This window comes from Marmota monax, unplaced genomic scaffold (genome assembly GCF_021218885.2).
Source record: "Marmota monax isolate L192 unplaced genomic scaffold, Marmota_monax_Labrador192_F-V1.1 WCK01_AAM20220418_F8-fsc00070, whole genome shotgun sequence".
Taxonomy (NCBI): Eukaryota; Metazoa; Chordata; class Mammalia; order Rodentia; family Sciuridae; genus Marmota; species Marmota monax.
In genome coordinates, this window is record NW_026692116.1 from 9,199,401 (window position 1) to 9,222,766 (window position 23,366).

A 23,366-nucleotide genomic window follows, 5' to 3' on the forward strand; every position below is an offset into this window, starting at 1 on the left:
GAAATAGTCTCTGAGGAAGTGAGGTATAAGTTGTCCCTGAGAAACAGGGAGTGTCTGGATTTGGCTGCCATGCAGCCTGATATGGGGACCTGATGGGAGATTACCTTGGGACTATGATGAAAATGCTTTAGGATCCAGGTGAGAAGCTAGTATTTAATTCTATTCACAGTGGAAGGCCATGAAATTTCCTTGCAAGGAAGGGGGCAGCTCACAACTACACTTTAGAAAAATCAAAGTGGAAGGAAGCAGGGGAGACAAGAGGAGGAAAACCCAGAAAGTAGCTACTGCAGTAATATTTTCCAGCTGATGAACCAGGGATGCAGCAATAGGAAAGCAAATGAATATATACAGATACTGAGGAGGGGAGGGCAGAGGGAGAGGCTCAAGGGCAAATTCAGAGATCACCCACATTTGGGGAGTGGGAAATAAAAAAGAAGCCAACAGAAGACACTAAGCAGTGAGATGGAAGGAAATTATTGTGCCATGGACACCAGGAGGAGACAGAATTCAAGAGGAGGGACCATGACCAGCCACCTTCAGTGCAGCAAAGGAGAAGAAGCAAATGGAAGCAGGGAGGTTGTTGGTGGTGAGCTCCAGGAAGCAGCTTGACATGACAGAAACAGAAAACCTCTTTTCACATTGCATTTGCCTTTCAGAAAACCAGGATCATTGACTCAACAGAATAACTCCCCCCACACAAACAATCTGACCTTAAAAGACCGGACAGTAGGTTTGACTAAATGATTAAATCCATTAGGTGAGGAGTAGAGGAGGGGAAAGCTCTGAAGCCAGACTGTAAGAGTTTCCTTTTCCCGTCTGTACCACCCTCTTCACAAAGTTAGGGCGCTTGAAGGTATTCCTTTCCCAGTTCTCCCCAAACTATAAGCTCAGCCTTCCCTAATCACTGAAAACCCTGATACTGTGAAAGACATGATATGTCACTATCACCCCAGCTCTGTGCTTGGGAATCAAGTCTCATTTCTGCTAATTCAGGTTGAACATTCTGACCCATATTTGATAATAAGATTTATGCATCATTCCTGAAATGCAGTTTCTATTTTGCATCTGATTTCTGTTAATGTGTCCCCGTTCCTGAGTTTCTGCTTTGACCACTCTAGTTCCTCTAAGGTTGAAACTGTGTGTTTATGTTTTCCAAGCTCCAGGATTTTGCTGCTAAGCTATATGGTGACCTAGACACTTATTTTCTTGCTTTGTGATGGATGTTCTCAACAGTGCACCCCTATTCCTGGATTCATGGGAGCTATGTTGTGACCACCTCCCAGACATACAATTACTACTCATGAAGACCATGATCCCCACCCATGCAGGCTATTTTCTGGAATACCTGTCTTCTGAAACTGTGCTTTCTAGAACCCATGTTTTGTTGCAGGACTAGAGCCCCTGAGCACCTCCAAAGGAGTCTACTTTCCATTCCTTTACTGTGTCCATTCCTCAGATATGTCCTACACCAACTCCTTCTAAATTAATTCACTTCACCAAGTTACAGAGTGGGTCTCTGCCTCACCGTGTTCTGATGTAGAATAGTTTTTCTTTTCTTTTTTTTTTTAAATCTAATTCCCATCTTTGCCAAAAAAAGCATCCAGGCAAAAAGAGCACTTGCAAATTGGAAGCACAAGAAAACAGATTTTGCATTGTCCCTTCATTGACAAAAAAAAAAAAAAAATCACAGCATGTGATTCATATACTTGGAAATCTATAGAAAGCAGTGAAAGGCACTAATCCATGCATACAGATGAACTGAAGTCTTTTAAGGTCGCAGTACCATCTTTGTTGCCAGTACTTGCACTGTGAATAAAGCTGTCAGCAATGATATTTCTGTGATAATATCTAAATAATATGAATATACCCCACATATGTGTTTAGAGATAATAAAGTAGTGACTTCTTATATCTATCCCACCTGACCTGATGCCTCTGATAATTAAGTACACAGAAATAAACTTCTGATAGGGGTATTTGCTTTGAAAATGGGGAGGCTGGAACTCCTAAACATTAACATAAGTGGGACGTTGAATAAAAGTGAGGAAGCAAGGAACAGTTCCTATTTCCAGCATATCAGGACATCTGGACCCATGCTCTACCACACTAACAAAGAATAAATGATATGTCTTGCTGAGGGTAGTGCTGCACAATAGAGGTCAATGTTTGTGATATTCTTAAACACTATTCTCCCATTATGGTGTGAGATCCTTGAGGATTTTTTTTTTCATTGTTTAATCCTATGCCTTGCAAACTTCCTGGCATATTAGAATTGTATGAATTAATTCTTACATTAAATGGACTGTGCCCAGAGTCTCAGCTGTGGATCCAGAAAATATACAGGTTCTACAATCTTCAGGCCACTTGCTGCCATGATGTGTACTGAAAGCAAGATAATCTCCTTTAAAGAGAGAGAGAGTGCAAGAAGGCCTAAATGATGCCATGATTAGCCTTTCTTCACAACTTCTTTAACACATAAAAAGGATATGCTCTGATCCAAGTATGAACTACAAAAATATTCAAGTATTTTCTCATACTTCTCTATTTTTTCTGCTTGATGAAAAAAAGTGTATTTTATTTTTAAAAACATGATTTAAAAATCATACTTGAAACGGTAAATCAAATGTCTATTAATTTGATGAAATTGTAAAAACCTATTCAGGCATCTTCGGCAATACATATCCAAAAGGTGCATATCAATGAAATGATATTTGCTAAACTCTTAAAAAATGTAGCCACAAAACTACTGCTTCTTTAAAACACAGGGAAAAAATTATTCCAGATTTGCCCTACCCAATGTAATTGGATCTAGCCTTGAGCCCTTGCCTATTAAGCACTCAGAAGACAGCTGGTCCAAATTGAGAAGTTCAGTAAAAGTGTAAAAGTCTAAGTGGATTTAGAAGACTTAGTACAAACAAGAATGGAAAATAACTTATATTAACTTTACCTGTTTCTCTTTTTATTTTTCAATGTGGCTCCCATAAAATTTAAAATGCTTTGCATTATATTTCTATTGTGTCTCATGAGTCTTGATTCTATTTTTATGGCCCCTGGTACACCCAAAGCTGCAGGTAATTGGTCAACAATCACAGTTATTTAATGGATTCTGTGTTTTGAAAGGAATAAGAACTAAGGAGAGAGAGTTCATGGGTATCATGGACATAGATTTTTGAGGCTTTATTTAGTGTGCATATTTGATTGATTTTCAAAGGTATAAATCTAAAATTAAATATGAGAAGAGCTTTGGAAGACTATCCATCCATCATGTTTCTTTATTACAATGTCTTAGTCTTTGAAAGATAAAAAGGCCCTATGATGTTGACTCCACTAAGCAACTGGGCATACATTTGTGGATATCTTAAAAAAGATATGTCCAACCCTAGAATCTCAGACAGGTATTTTAATCAACTTTCCTGACATCTGTCTTGATTCTGAATTAGATCCAGTTCTGCCATATCAATCACATCTAAGGTCTAACGTACAACAATCAATATGCCATTCATTATTCTTTTATGTTCCAACTAAAACAAATAGATCACTGTGGAATGAACTCACAGAATTTGTACTCTGATTTTTTTCTACTGCCTGAACAAAGGTTGTCACTGTTTCTATGGTAAATGCTAATGTATCCAGAATTTCTAACCTGCTTTTTCTTGATGCTGATTTTTTTTTTTTTTTTGCTTATAACCTAGGATTCTTAAGTCATCTTTTGAGAAACACAAGTTATGTGAATGCAGCAAGTTCAATAAATTCTCTATGAACTGTCTAGTTTCTCATGCTGACATCATTTGAGTGTACCTTCTTGGCATGCTTTTAATCAGGTTAGTTTTTCCCTACAAGGTGTGATGAGTTACTGGTGTTTTTATTTATCACTAGAACTTTGCACAAATCCTGGCATGGTGAAGGCAATTAACAAAGAATTGCTTAAGAAAGATAAGACAGGAAGGAAGGAAGGAAGGAAGGAAGAAGGGAAGGGAAAGAAGGATGGATGGATGGATGGATGGAAGGAAGGAAGGAAGGAAGGAAGGCCAATATAAGAAAAAGGAAAAGCATTTTAGTTGTATTGATAATCAAACTAAATACCTGCCACCTGAATGAATGGTGTTAGCTATGGTACATTCAGGATCTACTTGGATTCACTTGGATACCTGACACTATAGCCATGCAATACTAAGCACAAAACACCAGTGACAGTATTTCATCATCCTTCCACATATAGACAATCTGTGGCTCATATTTTTAATAATACATTAATATACTTAAAGAAACTTTATTCATTCCATCTGCCCCATCACAGGACGGTCTCCTGTTTTACAGTATTATTGGAATCCACAAATCCTCATACTTATATATTTATCATCTGTACTTATCTGGGATCCTACATCAACTGAGAGTAACTCGGAAAAGTAGGCTTCACAAAGGACATATGAAGAGATATTTAAATACAAACATCCTGGACAATGCTCTGTGAAGGAACTAACAACCACTATTTCTGTCACCTCCATCCTACTTAATGTTAGTAAATTAAGCTATTTTCTTCTAGTTTAAAATAGTCACAGAACAAATACTCTGGCTGTTTATTTCAACTCACTCTCATTTCAGACCATGAGTCGAATATGTTTATATCGATAAGACCTATCACATTACTTTATAAGAGCTGCATTTTCCAAATGGCATCAGTCACTTGATTTTAATATAGATTTTTTTATCCCACCCTCTAATCTTCTTCTCTATTAGTGATGATCTGATGTTGCTTTGGGACTTGTTTCAATTAACACATAAATTATTGCTTTCTTGACTTGTTCAAAATTCTCTCCTTTTATAAACTTCCAGTGTGGTACAATCAAAGGCACTAAGTGGAGCAAGAATACTTCTTTTCCCAGAAATCCTCCTGGACCCCAGGAACACATCCCTTGCTGTCACTGAAGAGTATGGAAAAATAATGGATTTTGGAGCCTAGCAGACCTATTGGTTTCAAATTACTTAACTTTATGCAAATTACTTAATGTTATTTGAATTGCAGTTTCTTCTTCAAAAGAGTAATAAAAATACAAAATGATAGAACTGTTATGAAAATTAAATTGCCCCCTAAAATTAACATGTTGAAAAGAAGTAGCTGTTATACAATGAACGCCTATTATGAGGAAACTGAGAATGAATGAGGAATGAATGAGGACAGTTTCCACACCAAGTTGATTAGTGGCAGAGGCAAGATCCAAACCCATCTATATCTGATTCTAAATTTGCCTCAGTAAATATTAATTTTTATATCCTCCTAATCAAATCCAGATACACCTGATATGGCTAAAATGCCATCTTCCTAGAGACACCTTCTCCATGCCTGAGTTCACTAGGATCTAAGAGCATGGCACATGGGATTCATTTATACATTAACCAGCGGATGGCTGCCTTCCAGGTCCTAGGTACTCTCCAGGTTCTGGAATAAGTTTTTGAGATTTTAGCTTCTGAAGGTTTTCTGTATGCATCTGGATCCTTACTGTGACTTCCTACTGTTAGAACAGTCATTTGTCTTGACCCCAACTACCCTTTTCTGTACTCACTGCAAAATACCTAGCAAAGGTTTAAAAAGCCAGAAAAAAAGCCAGGCATGGTGGCACACACCTGTAAGCTCAGCGGCTTAGAAGGCTGAGGTAGGAGGATCAGGAGTTCAAAGCCAACCTCAGCAAAAGCGAGTCACTAAGCAACTCAGTGAGACCCTGTCTTTAAATACAATACAAAATAGGGCTGGGGATGTGGCTCAGTGGTTGAGTGCCCCCGAGTTCAAACCTTGGTACCAATATATATATATATATATATATATATATATATATATGTATATATATATGTATATATATATATATATGTATATATATATATGTGTATATATATATATATATATATATATATAATTTAAGCTCTTCCAATATTTTAACTGCATGACACTAAGCAATCCTAATTTCTCTGAGCCTCAGTTTATCATCTTTAAATGACTATAGTACCCATGTCATGTGATTATTGGGAACCATTCTCTGAGTGATTTAGGACTACATAAATGTAAGAAGCCATGTTATTGTACTGTCAATATCAGTCATTACATAATACATGGATGTCAGAATGAATGTTCATTCTACAGATAGCTTCTGCACTAGCAACTGTGAGATCAGAACTGTGGATCCATACAAAACTTCCGTCGTTACGTTATCTCTCATTTGTTGTTTCCACTTGCCCACATTCAAGTTCTGACCACCTGGATTGTTGATTTCTGCCTCATGGGATGGTTTCTGATCCCTGGCTGCTGGCGATCCTAATGTGGGCTCTCAAGCCTTGCACCCCAGACTGTACGCCTGGGACCTCATCTCATTGCCTGTTGTATCCTTTGCCTCCTCTTGATTCTAATTCTTTTTTGTTGTTTCTTTGTTGTTTTTTTTTTAGTGAATTATAATTATACATTGTAATTCTGGCTCAGCACTGGTGTCTGTTGTCCATTAAACCCTTTTTTAGAACTGCTTGCCTGAAGCCTGCCTGTCCACCATCCAAGCAGCCATCGTTCTCTTGGTCTTTCTGGTATTAAATGTATCATGGTTCCCCCCAGTGTGTAATCAAACCCATCTGAGGTATCAGGGCTGCCCTAGTCCCATTTTCCATTGAAAGAAACATCAAAATCTTGTGGTCTAATTCTCGCCTCTCTTTTTTCCCATGCCCAGTCTTCCTGGCTTTACCTGCCTGCAGATTGTTAAAGCTTCTATAACTTTAGCTTCTTTTGGTTTGTTCTTGCCATGTCATTAATCTGACTGCTTTTACATACTTCCTTTGCAAACTTTAATGTGTTTCCTCTTTCGAATTCCTTGAAGTTCTCCCTTCTAAGTGAAAGAAGCCAAGATGCAAACACTTTCACATCATAAAATTTATGCAAATCCAATTAATCCAATCAAAGCTTGTTTGTGAAAAGCCTGTCTTATGTGTTCTTTGAAGTCATTTTCCATGAATGAAAATCTTAATGAGATGACTAAATTTAGGAGTATAGTGCTTCTTGCAAGAAAACCAAGCACATTTAATCCTTGGTACTACAAACTGAAAAATATGAGTTTCACCTTCCAAGAATAGTACTTTTCAATTTCACATTAATTTCAATCAGGTTTTTTTTCAGAAAGAACTGCAATATCTTCAATTTCTAGAGCAACAAATTCACGTATGCATTTCCATTCAATTTCCAATTTATAATGAGAAGACTAAAACATATATTATACAGGTGAGCATACCTGTTATACAATATAGAAAATGCAAGGCAAGATGACTCAATTATAGGAGCAAAACAGCAAAAGTAATAAAAATAACCTTTCCAACTTGAATTTTAGTTATGCATGTCCCACGTAAACTTTCAACATAAATTGTTGTACAAATATTGGTCTCTTCGCATTGTCCAGGATACCTGAAATGACTTCAAATCACTTAGCATGTGTGTCACAGAAGTTAACTTATTAATAACCAACTAATTCACAGTGGTGAAACAAATTGAATAAAATAAAGTAATCTGAGTACAAGATCATTCTACTTTAATTTGAAAGTGAGAAAAACTTTAAGAATTCTGAGACAGACAAACTGTGTGCTAAACTGCCCTACACTGCTTAAAACTCTGAAATAATATTTTTTTATTTTTCTCTAGTTTACTAAATTGAAATCAATGCAGAAATAAAATTATTTGAGTGAGAAAGGCAGATTTAAAATGCAGAAAAAGTGAAGCTGAAAGGTTAGAATGTGAATCATAGCTTTACCTCTGCAAGAGGGTAAGAAATCAGGACATCAGTCTGAGTATCAACAGAGTGTAAGTTCCTCTGTGCTCTAATTCTGTGCTCTGCAACTTCCCATTCCAGACATTCTTGTAGTTCCTTCAACCTACAAGGTTTCTCCAGCCTAAAAGACTTTGCATGCTATTTGACTGGAACACCTTTCCTTTCCTCCCTGACTTGCTGACACCCCTCCTTTAGGAACATATTTTCATGATTCACTCCTCCACCCCACCCCCACTTCTTATCATGATTCACTTTGGAATATCTAGAACCCATCACACACACTGGTTTTTCTAGGAAGGTCTCAGCAAATGTTCCCTAATAAACATATGAAGGGATGAATTCCTGAATACAAGATCATCCTACTTTAATTTGATCTTCAGTGGGCTGTTTCATTTGCACCCATTTGATAAGGTGAAGAGCTAATTTGCACTTGTTTGATATGTCACTCTAATTGGGAAATCTTGAATTTCATTGAAAAGTATCCATAAACAATAAAATCCTAATTTCATTTCCCTGTTCTGCCTGAAGTTAATTGAACTTGTAAGTGATTTGCTTGCCCAAGCAGCCCTGAATCTTTCCTCTATTCATTAATGTCATTCTCTAAACTACAACTAATTTTTATCACTCTCAGTGGGAAGAAACCCTTCTCAAGAACATTCCCATGTATTGAGTCAAGCGTTTCAACTCTTGATCCATGATTACTAATGAAAGTGTATAGAGAATGATTCAGAGATCCTGAGTGACAATAAAATCATGACTCATCTCATTTAGAAACTGCCAACTCTCTGAATGCAACATCAGAACAACATAAAAAAAGTCTTCTAATTTTACCATACACATTTCACATGTAAAATGCACTGATGGTTTAATTTACAAAGCTGAAAGAAAAGTGATTTGCTCTTAAGTCACCTGATTTATTTGGGGGAAAAAATCTAATGATATTGAAATATATAAAATGTCACACTTGTTGAAGAAAGAATACATACTATACAAATGTTAAAGTAGTGATGTTAGAAAATTATAAAAAGATATGCTGTGTAAAGATAAGATACAGAAAATGAAAAAATAATTACAGACTACGAATATAATGATGTTAAAGATTTTTTACACAAAACTTCAGGCGTTTGAAAGAGTGTCTATTTGAAATCAATGAGACTTATTTTGCACTACATTCTGTATAACTCTGACTACATGAAAAATTAAGTAAATATACTTGAAAAAACACTTGAAATTATTGATGACTAGAAGATAAAGTAGAATATTAAATACCCAGGTTTGGGAAAAAATAACTTAAACTCTATAACTTAAGTATCTATGAATGGAAAGTGACATAAATATATTTTTTCATAAAAAAATAGAGTGCCTAGGAAATTAATAACAGTCTTAAATAAGTAAAAGTACCTAAAATTATTTTAATTTCTATTAATTCTTTTAAGATACACAAATTATCATTTATATCTACCATATGGAAGGCAATACATTTGGGAGTATACGCTGAGAAAGAGGCAAAGATACACAAGACATATTTGCTAATCTACATAAATTTTTGATCCTTTGATAGGCAAAATATTTGTACACAATTAATGATACTGCATAACAATTCAGAAATATGCTACATGTATATGCTACATATAACTAAAAGTGTTTAATAATCATCAGACTCCAAGATGACAAATCCAATTAGAAGAAGTTGCCTGGAGTTCAGTCTTTAGGATTAAGAAGCCAAGACAAGACCAGTTTCAAACAGAGGGAAAATTCTGTGATCTCTCAGCAGTGTATATTGTGGTCACTGGAGGAGCCAGTGGACATCTTCTTGCTGTGGGAAGATGTATCTACGTGGGAAGAGGTGGAAAATATTCCCTTTATAGATGAGGTAACTGACCACAAGGTGGTTTAATACCCACTAAGACTAATGCTTCAATGAACAAAATAGTGTGCAAACTAGGGAAAATGCCTGATCTAACTTGCCAAAGTTGAAAGTATGCCTGAGATATCCTCTTCAGTGGTGAGCATTAAATATAAGAATGTAAGATATTTCAAATTCAGTCAGACTTGGGCAGCCAAAATGGTAGAACAAATTCAAGTCCATGCCAAGTGAAGATCTGTGTGGTTTCTCACTAGTTGTATGGCCTCAGACAAGTCATTTAACTCACAGGGCACAGATTAAAAGATAAACCTATATGAACCCTTGGTCCTCTTTCATTATTAAAAAGTTTTAGCTATGAAGAAGCATGTTCTCTTTCATAATGAATTTACAAATCATTTCCAAAAATGGAATGGCAGAGTGAGGCTGATAGAATGGCTTGAATAAAGTGTCTACTGGAATCCCATATCTGTATTCTAGACTTTGCCCCCAAAAATAAATGAATGAAAAGGGGACCCCAAGTAATCATGTGGTGAGGAGTCAGAGAAGAGGAAACAAAGGTCTCTTTGTGAAAGACAAACAGGGTTGTAGCTTTGATTAAGTCTCTTCATTCATTTTAGAAACTGAGTACACCCAACACTGCCCAGGCACATGCAAAGGAAGAGGTCATTATCACCAACCCAAGGATACTGTTTTCTTTTAGTTTTTACATCAATTGGAAATGTCAGGAGTTCATTTTAAATTATAAGATGAATCCCCAGGTGCACTATCTCTATCCAAGGCTGCTCAATTTGGGTGTCTGTGAGAACATGGCATTCTGCTTTGATGAGGTCTCTGGAAATACAAGATGTTTCTCAGTGTGAAAAGTGCTTCTATGCACCCCAGTGTGAGAAAAAACTAAATCTGAAATGGAGATAAAAAAAAAGTACAGTTTTTTCTGTTGCTATTGAAAGCACCCTTTTAAAAAATGGGATCCTTGCATAGGAAACACATAGAGGTTCTGGTTTCAAATTTCTTTAGAGAGAAAATAGCACACGATATTTTGATAATATGCAGATGTGTTAGGAGTACATTTATGCTTAGCTGCCGTATAATTTCACATCCTTTTATTTCCCAACATTGCTTTGAAATGTGGGGGAAGGGTTTTGAGATTTTGAGCATGTCACTTAACCTCTTTAAATCTTAATTTCAAGGTATACTGCACAAGGAATGTGCTCACCAAATATTTGTTGAGAAAAAAAAGTATGAGAGGAGGAAAGCAGAGAAGGAGGGATGGAGGAATGGAAGGAGTACAGAAGAGAATGGAGGGAATTTTTAAACATTCATTCTTTCTATAGTGTTCCAGTTCCAAATGTTTTGAATATTTTTATACCACACCAAACACAAAGTACACCCTTAATAAAAAAATTCAATAGACTAGCAAAACATGAATCTGACAATAGGGCAAAAAAAATTTTAGGTCATCAATTTAGTTAACATATTTTGGGTGTATAGTCTCAAAGTAATGAGGATATAGAAGTCCCAGTTCCTAAATTAAGAAGTCTACAATTTTCTTTAAGCTATTTCAATGTATTCTGTGTGATATATATGTACCACTTTGTTCATGCTCCAATTCTAGGAATAATCTGCTAAATGCTACTAAAATGCAAAGTCTTAGGCCGTCATTAACATTTTATCAGAAATATACCATTCCATACAGGCTGCCAAAAGTCTTTTTGCTATGCCCATGTTAATTAACAACTGACTTAATTAGCATTGTGAATATAAAAAGAGGATTTTTTTATTGATATAAGTAGTGGCTTTTAATTAGCATGATGAATGCTAAAAATGGACTCCTATTGGAGAAAGGAAAGATTTTCCAGTTACGTGGATTATCTAAGAGAGTTCTGAGACACTTCCCATGCCTGAATGAACAAGGTACAAGACTCTGGCAAGGCCAGTAGCATACACTCAATGGCTTGTTCTTGACGGATCCAGATTCCAGCCATTGTTGGTTTGGGAGAATTTTAGCTTCAAGTATCTCAACCTGAGATCACAGAATATCTCTTCACGAAGAATTTCATAAACCTAAAATGCTATAAAAACCAGAATGTTTGAAGTTATTAAATTTACAGCACAGGACTACTCTACTTGTTTTATTGAAAGGTTATTAAATAATGGTGGGCTCAACGAAATTTTGTCTGATACTTGAATTCAAATTCACCTTACCTTCATCAAAAAAACCTTCAGTGGGTGCCTGGATAGCATGTCTATCAAAAATAATCTAGGGCTGGGGTTGTGGCTCAGTGGTAGAGCACTTGCCTAGCATGTGTGAGGCACTGGATTTGATTCTCACCACTGCATGTAAATAAATGAATAAAATAAAGGTTCATAAACAACTAAAAAATAATAATCTAAAAGTCAAGTCAGTTTACAATGCCCTAACATTGAGACGTTCAAGTCTAGTGATTGAAACATAGATAAAAATGCAATCTAAAGAAACCTATAAAGTTATTTAAATGCTGAAATTTGTATATGAGGCAAAAGGGTCATAGAGAACAATGTAGCTATTTCAACTGGGAAAATATAAGTGGTGTATTTAGCAAAGTTTGTGTTAGGTCTAGAAGGATATGTCAGAATATTCCAGAAAGCTGTGAATTTGGGGGGAAGGGAAAGTGGGGGGGGCAATTTATAGAGGTTAGAATCCAGAAAGATAAAAATGGATTTATACAAGAAATCACAAATGTAGTAATGTTTATAGATGTATGTGTGTGCATGTATACACTAAACACACATACATACACACACACACACACACACTTTCACTCACACATGTTCTCTCATTTGAGAAATGTCTACCAAAAAAACTGTTATTAGCGTTTTAAATGTACCTGGGTTGGGAAAACAATCTCTGGAGTTGTGTTTTTACCCCCTACCCCATATGGTAATTTTACTGACAGTGATTCTCAAGCTACATCTGTCATAATAGGACTAAAAATGTAACTAGCCTGCTGAGTGGAAACTGGCATTCTCAGAAATAGTTTAAATAGCACTGAATATAGAACTCCATTTCACATATTCTAAAATATCTTCCATCAAAATAATAGTCCTTAGTTTTCCAAAGTCCATTAACAAGTCCTCCTAACCACAGGTTAAGTTCATAATTCTGAAATCAGAATTTGCCCTCTCAACTTGCATGGATAAGAATATCAAGTTCTATTGACTATTCCACCTGTGTTACGAACCAGTGAAGTTTTATGTTTGCACAAAGATCTTAAAACTCCTTTTTTCATGTTCTTTTATAACTAAGCCTAAAGACTAAGAAGCATATGGACACTACAAATAGCATACTGATACATAATCAATATGCTTTAGCTCTCCCCTGCCTACTAGGAATGCCATCATTTATGCTGTGAAGCAAATTAGTGAACAACTGCATGTAGCCAACAGACCATTGGACTTGAAGTAATAAGTTCACATTCTCAATGTGTCATTTACCAACTGGAGCAAATTGCAAAAGCTCTCTAGATTTGTTATTGCATGCACTATCTGAAAGAATTAATGTGAACAGTAAGTGGCTTACCTCATTCATTCAACAAAATGATTAAGTACACATGATGTCATTTGACTCTGCACTATCAATAAAAATTATTAGCATTTATGTTAAAAGAACAGCTATCACTTATTGAACACTGAGTGCAGACATGTATTTAATTGTTGTAAGATATCATGTTAACTATTATTATCTGTCTTACAAAGATAAGATCTGAGGTTTGGAGATATAATTTTATGCATATTATCTGAACTGTTGAAGCTTCTGAAATATGCCTTATTCATTTTAGAAGCCCATTCAATGGCAGTGCTACCTAGTACATAGTAGATGCAATAGTATCATTCAAAACTTCAACAAATAATGTATTTTTAGCACAGTGAAAATTTAAAAATCAACATGATACAATACATACTTAACAAATGGCATCAGCAGAGCTCCCTGGAAATATGATTTACTTCAAATTATGGAAAGGAATGAAATGATTCTTTATAATAATGTTTACAATACTCAAAGCTTGTTGAAATAATAGAAATTGAAAAATAGAATTGAATATTAGAGTAATGGTCTGTAATAATCAGGAGGCCATTTTATACTGTTGGCTTTCTATTTTTGCTACTCTTTCTATAGGAAAATCAGAAAATAAGTTAAAGAAATCATACTTATTTTTCCACACCACAGAGTAAATACATAAGGCTGGCAAAGTACTGCTGCCAGTAGTGTTAACCATCTCTGATGAAGGTGGCTGCACAATCCACGTAACTCCTCATCTTATGTTTCCCTTACAGGTATGAAGTGATTTACTGTGTCCAATGTGCTTTCTCATCTATTTGATTCTCACAACATCTCTTCAATGTGGGAAGGAGGAAGCCAAAATTTATTGGATAAAGTAACTCTCTCAGAGAAGCTACATGGGTATGAGTGATGACGGGTGGAGGGAGAGAGTAAAAAGGGAAAGAAGAGAGGGCAGTGGAAGAGAAGAGGGAGGAGGAAAAGCTAGTTAGTGTTCTGATTCCTGGGTCTTTCGTTTCCCCTCAGCATCACCATCTCCTTATCAGAATACAAAGAAGAAGGACAAATGGAAAAACAGCGACAATGAATGTTAAACGGAGGAAGAGAAAAGAAGGGGAAAAGTGTCAATGTGAAAAAATGAATAAGAATAAGAACATCAAGTAAAACAAGGTCCCAAGAGACACCAAGAGAGGTTCAAACAGTCCCAAAGAGTAGCTTTTTAGAGGATCTGGACATCTTTGACAGTATGATTAAACCATGGAGGCATACTAAAAAAAAAATGGTACATGTACACACATAATATTTTATGCACGATTTCCATTCATTCACTGCACTTCAAAATCTAGTGCTAAGTTCAAGTTTAAGAAACATGCCTTAAAAGCAGAGGTAGCTTCACCTCTCTGAGTACTGTGGTTTGCACATCCAGAACCAGAGGGTGGTTCTACAGAAATGTGGATGCCTGCAGCACCATGACTGTGTGTGCTGCCGAGACAAGAGACATGCCTTCATATCAGAACAGAACTCTCAATCCCTTCTGCTGCCACCCACCTCTCCACGACATTTCCAAGTTTAATAGGAAACAAAACAATATCCTACACCACACATTGAGACCATTAACTTCAGTGGAACACAAAGTTTCCCATCAAACCAAGAAAACTGAAATCAAGGACACAGTGTTTGAGAAAATTTTTAATTTCCTGTACTGAATTACTATTACTAAAAATCTTTAAAGACCAGTTAACATGTTAGGATTCAGATATTTGATAAAATAATTAAATGCACAGGCTTTGACAACTGGCACTGTAATTGTGGACATTGAACTGGTCATCTAACCTCTCTACATCCAAGTCTCTTCCATAAATTTACCGTGGAAATTAATAATATTAATGAATTTAAATAACTTAAGTCTGACATAATAATCTTACTGAACTTATTACATTTCATCAATGAAATAGATTTAATGATGGTATATTTCAGGAAAGTACTATCTTTGTGGGCATTAAATGAAGCAGTGCATAAAATATATCTAACATAGGATCTGGTGCATAGGAAATGAATAATAAATATTAGTGTTAGTGTACTTTAAGAAATTGAAGTGTCATCAAAGGTAGGAATCATTAACTTGGTTTTAAGAATGGAATTCTGATTGCTGCACTTTTCTTACTATTCAGACTCTTAATTTATGAAGGTTGGAGTGAACTCAGTGGCTTCTGCCTCTCTCAAATAGGTTTTCAGCTTTGGAATCCACTAACAAAGGTATTTTGCTAAGTGCTTTATAGAGGTTAGCTTGATTAATCATCCCAACCTCAAAAGGAGTAATGATAGCTGTCACATACATAGCTGGGCACTACTCTGATACTTATATGTATTGACTCATTTCACACTCACAGTGTATCCTTATTATCTCCATTTAATAGTCAAAGACATAGAAAAATAGAGAGATAAATGGGTTCAAATTTCACAGGTGAAAAAACTGGCAGATATGGGATTCAACCCAGGCAGTCAGATTCTAAGGCTTGTGATCTTTACCTCTACAACCACTGACTCTCCAAGAGCCAGGTGTTTTTATCTCCAGTTTTTGAAAAAGATTTTGGCAAAAGCATATGGCTAGTGAGGAGAACAGGATAAGAATCCAGACACGTCTGACACCCATATCTGTGCTTCATCTCCTATTCCAGCCCCAGTAGTGGGTTCCAGGAATGAGGATGAGAGGGAATACCCAAGGCAAGGTTAGGAGGAGAAGAGGTCTTATGGGAAAGCATTGGGTACAAGATGCCTTCCTGTCACCATCTACCTTCACTCCATTCAGTGATGCCAGCAGCCATGGGATGGCAGCTGTGGCTACATTCCTCAACTCTGGATCTCAAGGTCCAGAGAGCTTCCTGAGGATGCAAACATAAAGAATCTGAGATGTGCATAAACTTCCCACCTTCCCCATGTAGTGTCAGTAGCTACCTTGGTTGGTGCTGATTTTCTTTATCTTGATTCTGGCTCTATGAAGATGGATGGACTAGTTTAAACTCCTTTGAATCATCTGGACTGCTCAGAGATCTAAAGGACAATAGGTCCTATGACTAATGAATCCAAATTTGGGGAGCAGAAGCTATTATCATCACCAGTTCTTTTAATCAATGAAAATCAAAGGTCAGTAATTAAATTTCTATCTGTGTATGCTTTATGTGACACTTTGATAAATGCCATACAGATCAAACTGAACACTACCTATTTTCAAAGGGTTTATAAATCATATCATCCATGTAAAAATGAAAGCACAATTAAAATAATTATTATAAAATATTGGGGACAGACTTTAAGTTGATCTTATGTAGATATTTTGATAACAGAAGATCCCTCTACACTCCAAGCAAATAAATAAATATATGAATAAATATGTCCTTAGACACTACCTCTCAGACCATGTCCTGCTCAGTTCTTAGAAAACTAATTTAAACTCTCAGTCTGGCCTTCCAAGTCTTATTCATGCAATCCCAGCCTTTGTCTTTAGCTATGAACCCCCATTTCCCCAAACATGACTCTCTGAAATGAAAAAAAAAAAAAAAACAATAGTTGTTTGAGGAGTGAATTCAGCATTTTCTGCCCTCATGGGCTGGTAAAGGAAGCTGCTGCTGTGATGTCTTAACTCAACTGCCAATTGGACTCACCTTTCAAACAAATCTCAAATGCTACCATCCCGTCTAGGAATCCTCTCCCCATCCTACCAAACAAAAGTGATCTTATCCTTTTCTGAATCACCAGAGTCTGTGCTCTGTGGTACCTACAAGTATATATATGCAGAAGGAAATATATATATATATATATATATATATATATATATATATACACACACACACATACATAAAACTTTTATCATTATTATTTGAATTATGATCTTCAATGTGTTTATCTAATTTCCCAAATTAGGCTGCAAATTTCTTAGGATTGGTGACCATGGTTTATTTCTCCAGTTGCCTCAATTACCTCTCTTTTGCCAGGAAACCATTTTCACTACAAGGATTCAATAAACACTTACTGAACTGCTATTTTATTAATAATAATGATGGATGGAGGGTGTGGTTTTGTAGTAGAACACTTGCCTGGCATGCACAAGTTTCTGGGTTCAATCAAACACTGCAAAAAATTAAATAATGCTAGTGATATAGAACCTCTTATGGAGCATCAACCATGCCAAAAGTGACATTAACATAACTAATTTAAAATTCAAAATCCTGTGACCAAGGGAATTAAGGCTTACATTAATTGTTCAAGTTTACATAACATGTGGAGTTCCCAACTCAACATCTCAAATATATCTTCAATCAAAAATCCAATTTGTTAAGATTCTCAATCTGAGCCCAAGGGAACTCTATATGAAAGTGATACAATGCATAAGATATATGGTTTTTAAGTTTTGGATAAATTAATTTAATGAGTATGAAACAAATCTGCACCTCTCAAGAGTAATGAGTTTAAAAACTTAAAAATATATTTATTAAAAAGAACCTTTATCATTGCAGTATAAGAACTATAAGAGATGAGAGAAAATATTCTTGTGTGAGGTATTCGTTCAGAATAATGATTATGAATAAATTGAATTTGCACAAAGAATAAAGCATAGGCTTAGAAGCTTGATGGACTAGAGTTAAAATTCTGAGTGTAACATTGTAGCTCTTGTCTTTGGGCACACTACTTAAACTTCCTATTTTAATAGGGAATAGATTATTTTTGAAAGAACACATACATGAAGCTGGATTGGGACTTCTGATGTATTTTAGCAAATTATAGAGTCAAAAGACAAAGCAAAACATTTTCCTGGGTAAAGTATAAAAAAAAACCTTTCCAGTTTTCTTGAGAAGATGCAGAGGTACAGCTGCCACTCCTATTTCAATTCCTCGTGTAAGGACAGAATACTCTATTATTCCTACCAGCACAAGAGAAACAAAGGCCAGCATCACATCTTTCCTCCAAAATCCAGTACTTCTCTTTAAACCAGCAAACAAACCCATTCTCTTAAACCTAAAGAACTAAAGGTCAAAACCTGAAACCCAAATTGGATCATCCCTTTAAAAAGTCTGACTACTATATCCTCAATGCCTGCTCCATCAGTCAACCCCCAACATTCAGAGAACGTGTTCTTTGGAAGCAATAGGAATATGGCATTTGGCATCAGTCCTATGAACATATAAACACAATAGTCAGTTTTTAAAATTTTTTTCAGATGTTCCCAACTTACTATCTGAATCTCAAGTTTCCTCAAATGTTAATTGGATCCCCTAGAAGGGCTGCTGTACAAAATATATGTGACTACAACTATTCAGTACCCAACACAGTGGGCACTCAGTAGAGACTAATTAATTCCCTTTCTCCTTCCTAGGTTCTGCGTAAGTGGAGAATTATCAAAATCTTTGGACCAATGTGTTTTTTTCTCTCACTGCCACCTGCCACCATGGATGGTTGGTTCAGATAAAAGGTGCTACCTCATTTCAGTAAGACACAGAATGTCATTTACCACAAGACAAGTTACAGACAGTGTTTACTGTATTTATGATGGTTGCGACCAAATAAATGACATGAAATTAACTGTTTTTTTTTTTTTTTTTTTTTTATCCTTAGAAAATCCCTGAGCTAGTCCCCTGGAAAACAGGTGGCTGGAAACCCAGACTCCACCCAAAGTCAAAAGACCCCAAGAAACAGACCATTGCTTCCTCTGCCAGTTTTTGAAATGGAGGAGAAAGATCACAAACATGAAGTTGTATTGGGACTTCTGATGTATTAGCAAATTAAAATGTCAAAACACAAGGCAAAGCATTTTTCTGGAGCAAGGTATATCCCATTTCAAACCACTATGCTAGAACTGAATTTGAAGTCAACTATCACAGTATGTGATAAAGTTACTTTGAAGTTATCAGAAGATGCTTGGTTTGTTCACAAAATTCCATTTTGTGTTTCAGGAACATTTCATTATTTTGTAAATCACAAAATCATGTTCTTTAAAATCCAAGATGAATATCAAAGCCAAATGGATTCAGCAGATGTTCTTAACAGTCATAATTGCAATTTATACATTCAGCTATTGAAAATAAAACTTCACTTTCCCTGTCCTCTTGATTTTCCAATTTCCTCTTCATTCTTTATCTGAAAAGGGGGGATGGGAGGGGGAGGGAGAGGGAGACTACATCATAGGAAGGGAATCTCTACTACTTTGTCAGTCTAAAGAAACCATAATGTGTCAGGTTTTCTAAAGAAATCCCATCTATTCTCATACAAAAAAAAAACACGTCTGCATTGTATTCACATATGTAAACTGTGATGTAATTATTATTCCAATAATTATATATAAGGGTATATATACACTTGTGAGTGTATCTTTATAGTCCCTATCCTTCTCTCTCTCTCTCTCTCTCTCTCTCTCTCTCTCTCTCTCTCTCTCTCTCTCTCTCTCTCTCTCTTTCCCACTCTCAGACACACACACACACACCCAGTCTATAAATCCAGAAGGCATTCTCAGCCAGATTTAAAGAGACAAGGATTTGAGCCCCCCAGGGAAGGAGCAGCCTTAAATAAATCTGAAGTGCTCTTGTGATTTAGGCACAGCTCCTTCTCAGCAAAGCCCTGTTGCCCAATCCTCTTCATTAACAAATTCCCAATTTCTTTTTTTAGATATTTGGTCTCTAGTCAGCTTAGTCCACTTGGCTTTTTCATCTGAAACGGAAGGAGGTAGTAAAACTATCGGTGTGCCCCGACTGGGGAAGCAGGGGTACCTTCCACACCCCAGCAATTGACCCCCTCTGTCCTCACTAGCTTGGCTGCTGCTCATCTTCCAGGAGCACAGAGGAGATCAGTGAAGCAAGGCCACAGAATCCATCAAGTCCAGATTCACCCAAAAAAGCAAGCCCCTTCCCCATCCCCGACACCCACCCATTACCTCCTACAGCCCCCTTCCCTTCTGTTGCCTCCGCGTCACCCAACACTGCAGCCACCGCAGGGGGTGCGGGGGTGGCGTGTGGGGAGAGAGGGGGCTTCCTTCGCACCCACCCCTCACGCACCCAGAGAAGACTGTCCTCTGGGGAAGGGGCTGCCAACAACTTGGAGGAACTTAGAAAGCCAAAGCTGCCGCGCCCCGACCCTTGGTGGGGCCGCAACCCCGAAGGCGAGGGCGAAAGAAGAGAGTCCGCGGCGAGGGCGAGCACCCCCGGGCTTACCACGAGCACGGGGACCCCGGCGGCCAGAGAGTAGAGGAGCACGGGGGGCACGGCGCTGCTATCCTCCGGGCCCGGGTAGGGCTTGCGGTAGGCACTGTCGTGGCAGAAGAAGCCCTGCACGTTCACGGTGAACGTGTCGGTGTATTCGAAGTAGTAAGCCAGCATCACCGTCCCTGCCATGATCACCATCTGGAAATAGAGCATGCTGCTGGTGAGCGCCGCGGGCAGCAGGGGCATGCACGCCTCCGGGCCGAGCCAAGCCGAGCGGGCGGCCGACGCGGCAGGCCCCCTCCCGGGTCCGCCGAGTCAGCCACCGGGGGCGCGGCGGCGGGGGAGGCTGGAGGACGCGGAGCGGGAGGAGGGATGGAGCCGCTGGAGGAAGAGGCGGAGGCAGTCCGGGTTTTGAGGCGCGAGCAGGCTGCAGAGGAGGCGGCTACCCCCGGACGAGTCCCTGCTCCCCTGCCCGCCCCCTGCCCGATGCTAGCGCCGCCCGCCCCGGCGCGGGGTCGCGCGGAAGGGCGGGGAGTCCCCGGGGACTGGCTGTGGCCGCTGCACCCTGGCAGGAGACCATTCGCGAAACCGCTGTTCTGGGTCAAGCCCTTGGGCCAGCAGGCAGAAAGCCGTGTCGGCGGACCGGGCGGCAGCAAGCGGGACAGCGGCACCTGTACCCCCTTCTGAGGGCAGAGGCTGTGGAGCTGGAGAGCTCCTGGCGGGGGGGGAAACCAAAATAAAAAGGGGAGGAGAGGCAATAGAGATGGAGCTTCTAGAAACTCCCTTTCTAGGCACCAGCTGGGCTGTTTAAGAAACCCGCACAACGCCTGGGAAAATGGTGCGTGGACACGTCTTCAGAGCGCAAATCCCACCAAAGCGCAAAGTGTCCGAAGCGGCGCGAGTTTCAGCGTGTGCCTTTAGCCGCGCTCCCTTGGATTCCTTAACCCTGCACAGGACCCCAGCAGAGCAGTGGTTTCTAGGTTCGATTAGAAAAATGATCTCAGAGGATTTTAGCTTCGGGGTTTCTTTGCCTCCCCTGCAGCTTCCTAGGGCTTTGTGTGTAAAAATACAGAAATCATTGCTCGAAGCTCCAGAAGCATCATCTCTTGTACACCGGTTCCTTCCTTCTTCCATGTATTCTTTTGCTCATCTTCTCAGTCTCCTTTTATTAGCTGCTTGTGAGAGGGGGCTTTGCAGATTCTTGGGAGTCAGCGGTACCAGCCACCAGGAAAAGAAAAAAGGCTATTTGATTCATCTCTGTATTCCCCTAGTTTAGGAATCTGCAGGAATTCCTCTAGGCTCAGGTGAAAGGAGAGGCAGACCAGTGCAGGCTCACAGTACATGCAAAGTACACCCATACGTGGGTGTCCACGCGTGTGCGTGGAGGTAGGGTGCTATGGAATTCGTTTATGCAAGGAATGGATTCTGTGATGCCATGCAGGTCCCTCTGTGCAAGCTTATGTAGTAGACTCCTAAAGGGCCCTTTGGAAACCTGACACTGCAGGTAAGAAAGCATTTATACAAAGCAAGATAGGAGAATATTCTTAGAGCTCTGCCCTTCTCATTAAAATGTAGAATTACCTCCGCAAATTTCTAACTTGATTCATTTTAATGGGTGTAAATGATTTTTAAAAGGTGGGCCTTTATCATCAAGAAAATTCAACATTGTTAGGCTAAAAAAAAACAAGCAGTTCAAATGATTGGTAGTTTGGGAATGGGATAGTAAAGACAGTGTGGGTTTATTTAATGTTGAATGGATATCACATATACCTCCACATTATACAAAAACCATTCAGAAACTTATTTCTCAGAGTGTGCACTAAGAGATGTGTATAACAAGCAATTTGGGGCTGTGGGAGTAAATAGTTCCTAGGTGGACAAAAGTGATTTTCCGTATTATAAAAATGTAACTATTATAACAATGCATGGGTTAAGGTTTCATTCAGAAAAATCATTATACTGCAATCACTGTAGTATAAGGGAATTTAAACCACTTCTTTGGTTCTAAAGGGTATCGTGCAAAATTTCCCACTTAATATAATTTTTAGAAGAACGATGTTAATCACTAAGGTCAACTCATTTGTTCCACCTAATAAAAACAAGCATTATTTTCAAAATTGAAATATATTATAATTCACTGTTAATGTGTATTGAATGCTTCATACTGTACATGTAATGCAGTGGAGTCCTTATTTTCTTTCATTGCTCTATTTCCTGAATGAGCAGGGTATGACACATGGTGGATATTTAATTAATATTTATTGAATAAATTAATGAGGTTACTACCCTAACAACAACAGGAAAGTGTTTTCATTTATAAAATTTGTCAAGGTTTAGGAAATCACAGTCTTTATGTCCCTAGATAAATACAGCCCATCTACTGGCATGGTCACACCGACATAGAAGTTCAGTATAAGAGCATCACTCTGATACTGCAATAGTTCATATGCCAGCTCTGCCACTTAACAACTGTGAACCTAAGCAAGATGCATGACTGTTTTCTGCTTTAGTTTCATCACCAGAAAAATTGAGATGATATGAGTAACCACTATACACAGTTGATATAAGTATTACATGATGCTCAGCTCACTATATATGGCACATAATGAATATATAAATAGTGTTTAGATTCTACAAAAATCAACTATCTAGCCTACCTTAAGTAACTTGGGAAATCCCAACACCTATCACTAGTCACTTCCTTCTCATATTATTGCTTACAGCGTGACTCTGGGTGTGCTCATATTTTTGTAGTTGTGCACGTTTCTTTCCTATAGTATTGTATTCATTCTATATTTTATTTAAATGCAGTCAATCTCAGGAACAAGATATGTATGAGCTTTTTATCACTGTAAGTAAATACCTGGGGAAATTAACTGAGAGGAAGAAAGATTTATTTTGGCTCATGGTTTCAGAAGTTTCAGTACATTATCAGCTGGCTCCATTGCTGCAGGCCTGTGATGAGGCAGAACACCATGGTGG

General features: G+C 37.9%; 1 protein-coding gene across 1 annotated transcript in view; it reads right to left on the reverse strand.

Moving 5' to 3' along the window:
- Positions 1-20,665, reverse strand: part of Plppr5 (phospholipid phosphatase related 5) — a 109,212-nt gene extending 88,547 nt beyond the window's left edge. Inside the window, exon 1 of the mRNA XM_046462652.2 lies at positions 20,394-20,665. Coding sequence (XP_046318608.1) covers positions 20,394-20,630 — 237 coding nt within the window. The 5' untranslated portion in view covers positions 20,631-20,665. The remainder of the gene's footprint in view (positions 1-20,393) is intronic.
- Between the last annotated feature and the right edge of the window lie 2,701 nt (positions 20,666-23,366).